This window comes from Apis dorsata, unplaced genomic scaffold, assembly GCF_000469605.1.
Source record: "Apis dorsata unplaced genomic scaffold, Apis dorsata 1.3 scaffold_919, whole genome shotgun sequence".
NCBI classification, from domain to species: domain Eukaryota; kingdom Metazoa; phylum Arthropoda; class Insecta; order Hymenoptera; family Apidae; genus Apis; species Apis dorsata.
The window spans coordinates 94,064-95,687 of NW_006264030.1; the positions used below are offsets into that span (position 1 = coordinate 94,064).

At 28.3% G+C, this 1,624-nt stretch overlaps 1 protein-coding gene across 1 annotated transcript in view; it reads right to left on the reverse strand.

The window, feature by feature from the left end:
- Positions 1–548: 548 nt before the first annotated feature.
- The window catches only part of LOC102680824 (nuclear receptor coactivator 3-like), a 40,390-nt gene continuing 39,314 nt past the window's right edge, over positions 549–1,624 (reverse strand). Inside the window, 1 exon segment of the mRNA XM_031514171.1 lies at positions 549–879. Coding sequence (XP_031370031.1) covers positions 802–879 — 78 coding nt within the window. The 3' untranslated portion in view covers positions 549–801.

Consider the following 1,624-nt stretch of genomic DNA (forward strand, 5'->3'; position numbering starts at 1 on the left):
TGTCGGTATTATATTTTTATATTTTTATATTTTTATATTTATATATTTATATATTTATATTCAAATATTATCCGAAGCTAAGATCCGAAAAAGGCTTCCTTCCTTTTATATATATATATATGTATATATACATACTCATATATGTATGTTTTATATATATATATAAAATTATCGTGCTCTCCGCGTCCTTGTATACTTATTTTCATCGAATCGCGAAATCAATGTTTCAAACTCTTTTCTTGAATTTCCGATCCATTGATCGTTCATCAATCATAGATTCACACAGTCTTCTCGATTAATCCCTCGCGCAAAATACAGATTATTCATCTCAACGAGATCGAGAATAAGGTAATACATTCACCGAAAAAATCTCGACACAGCCAAACGGGAAACGAGAAACTTTTGGTCCTTCGAGTTCGAATGAGATTAAATATCGATATATCGTTCGATATTTCCATGACATCTTGTTTCGCGATTTTGAACCAATACCAAGGCAAAAAAACGGAAAGCACGATACGTTTATCTAGCTTCTTTAATTTTTTTTAATCGTCTTTCAACATTGTATTTGGTGATACGTATCTGAATACTGACTTCGTGTGTTGCAACGCTTACATATAATACAATTAGTATCCATTACGTATAAGGTGTATATGCATGTATGTACGATCGATATTTTTCCCCTATTTATATTTTCTTCTTTGCTACGATCCTCGATTCCTGTTTTCATTCTTCCTGTCTCTGGTCTCGTATTTAAACGTATATTATATAGATCCCTTTACCGTGCAAAATGTTGGCCGGCAGTCACTCGGACAACAGTTTTTGTAACAGGGACGATTGATTCACCTTTGGATCACCTCGAGCCACTTCCTCCATAGAAGTCTGAAAAATTAATTTCGTTCTGTTAATCGATATATTTTATCTTACGAGATTTTCTAATAAGAGATTTAAGATAGTGGCAACCAGTTTTATTTTTTGTTTTTATTTCGTTTTCTCTTTTTTTTCTAATTGTCATTTAGTTCAAAATGTAGAAAAAATTGGACAGAATATTGCGCGACAAAAATACGAAAAAATGATATCGTGAAGTTATATGTGTTGTGTATATATTTGTTGCATAATTCAATAATTGTTTCGTGCAGGAGATACGATATCAATTATTATTCTGTGCTACTTTTGATTTCACGATATTACATTATGTTACGTAATGAAACATTTTTTTAACAAAACATTAAAGAGTAAATATTTTTTGACATATGTAAGAAATGGAGAGAAATAAATATAAATGATTCCAAAAAAAAAAAAAAGATTTTTAAAATCGATTACAGATAAAATATAAAAATGATGTTAAATCAATATAAAAAAAATAATAATAATAAATAATAATTTAGAATAAAAGATCGCGTTAAATAATCCGTCCATATCCACATTTTGAATATTTATAAAATATATGACTCAAAACTAATGCGTTTCTGTTTAATGGGTTTGCGAGTATTCAAAAATCGTATAACCGAATAAAATAAAAAATTCATGAATTTTTGAAATATATTCTTTTTAATCATAATCATTTAATCGAGTTAAAAATTTTAATCGATTAATTTTCAATATCACGTTGACCCCTTTTTTTTTT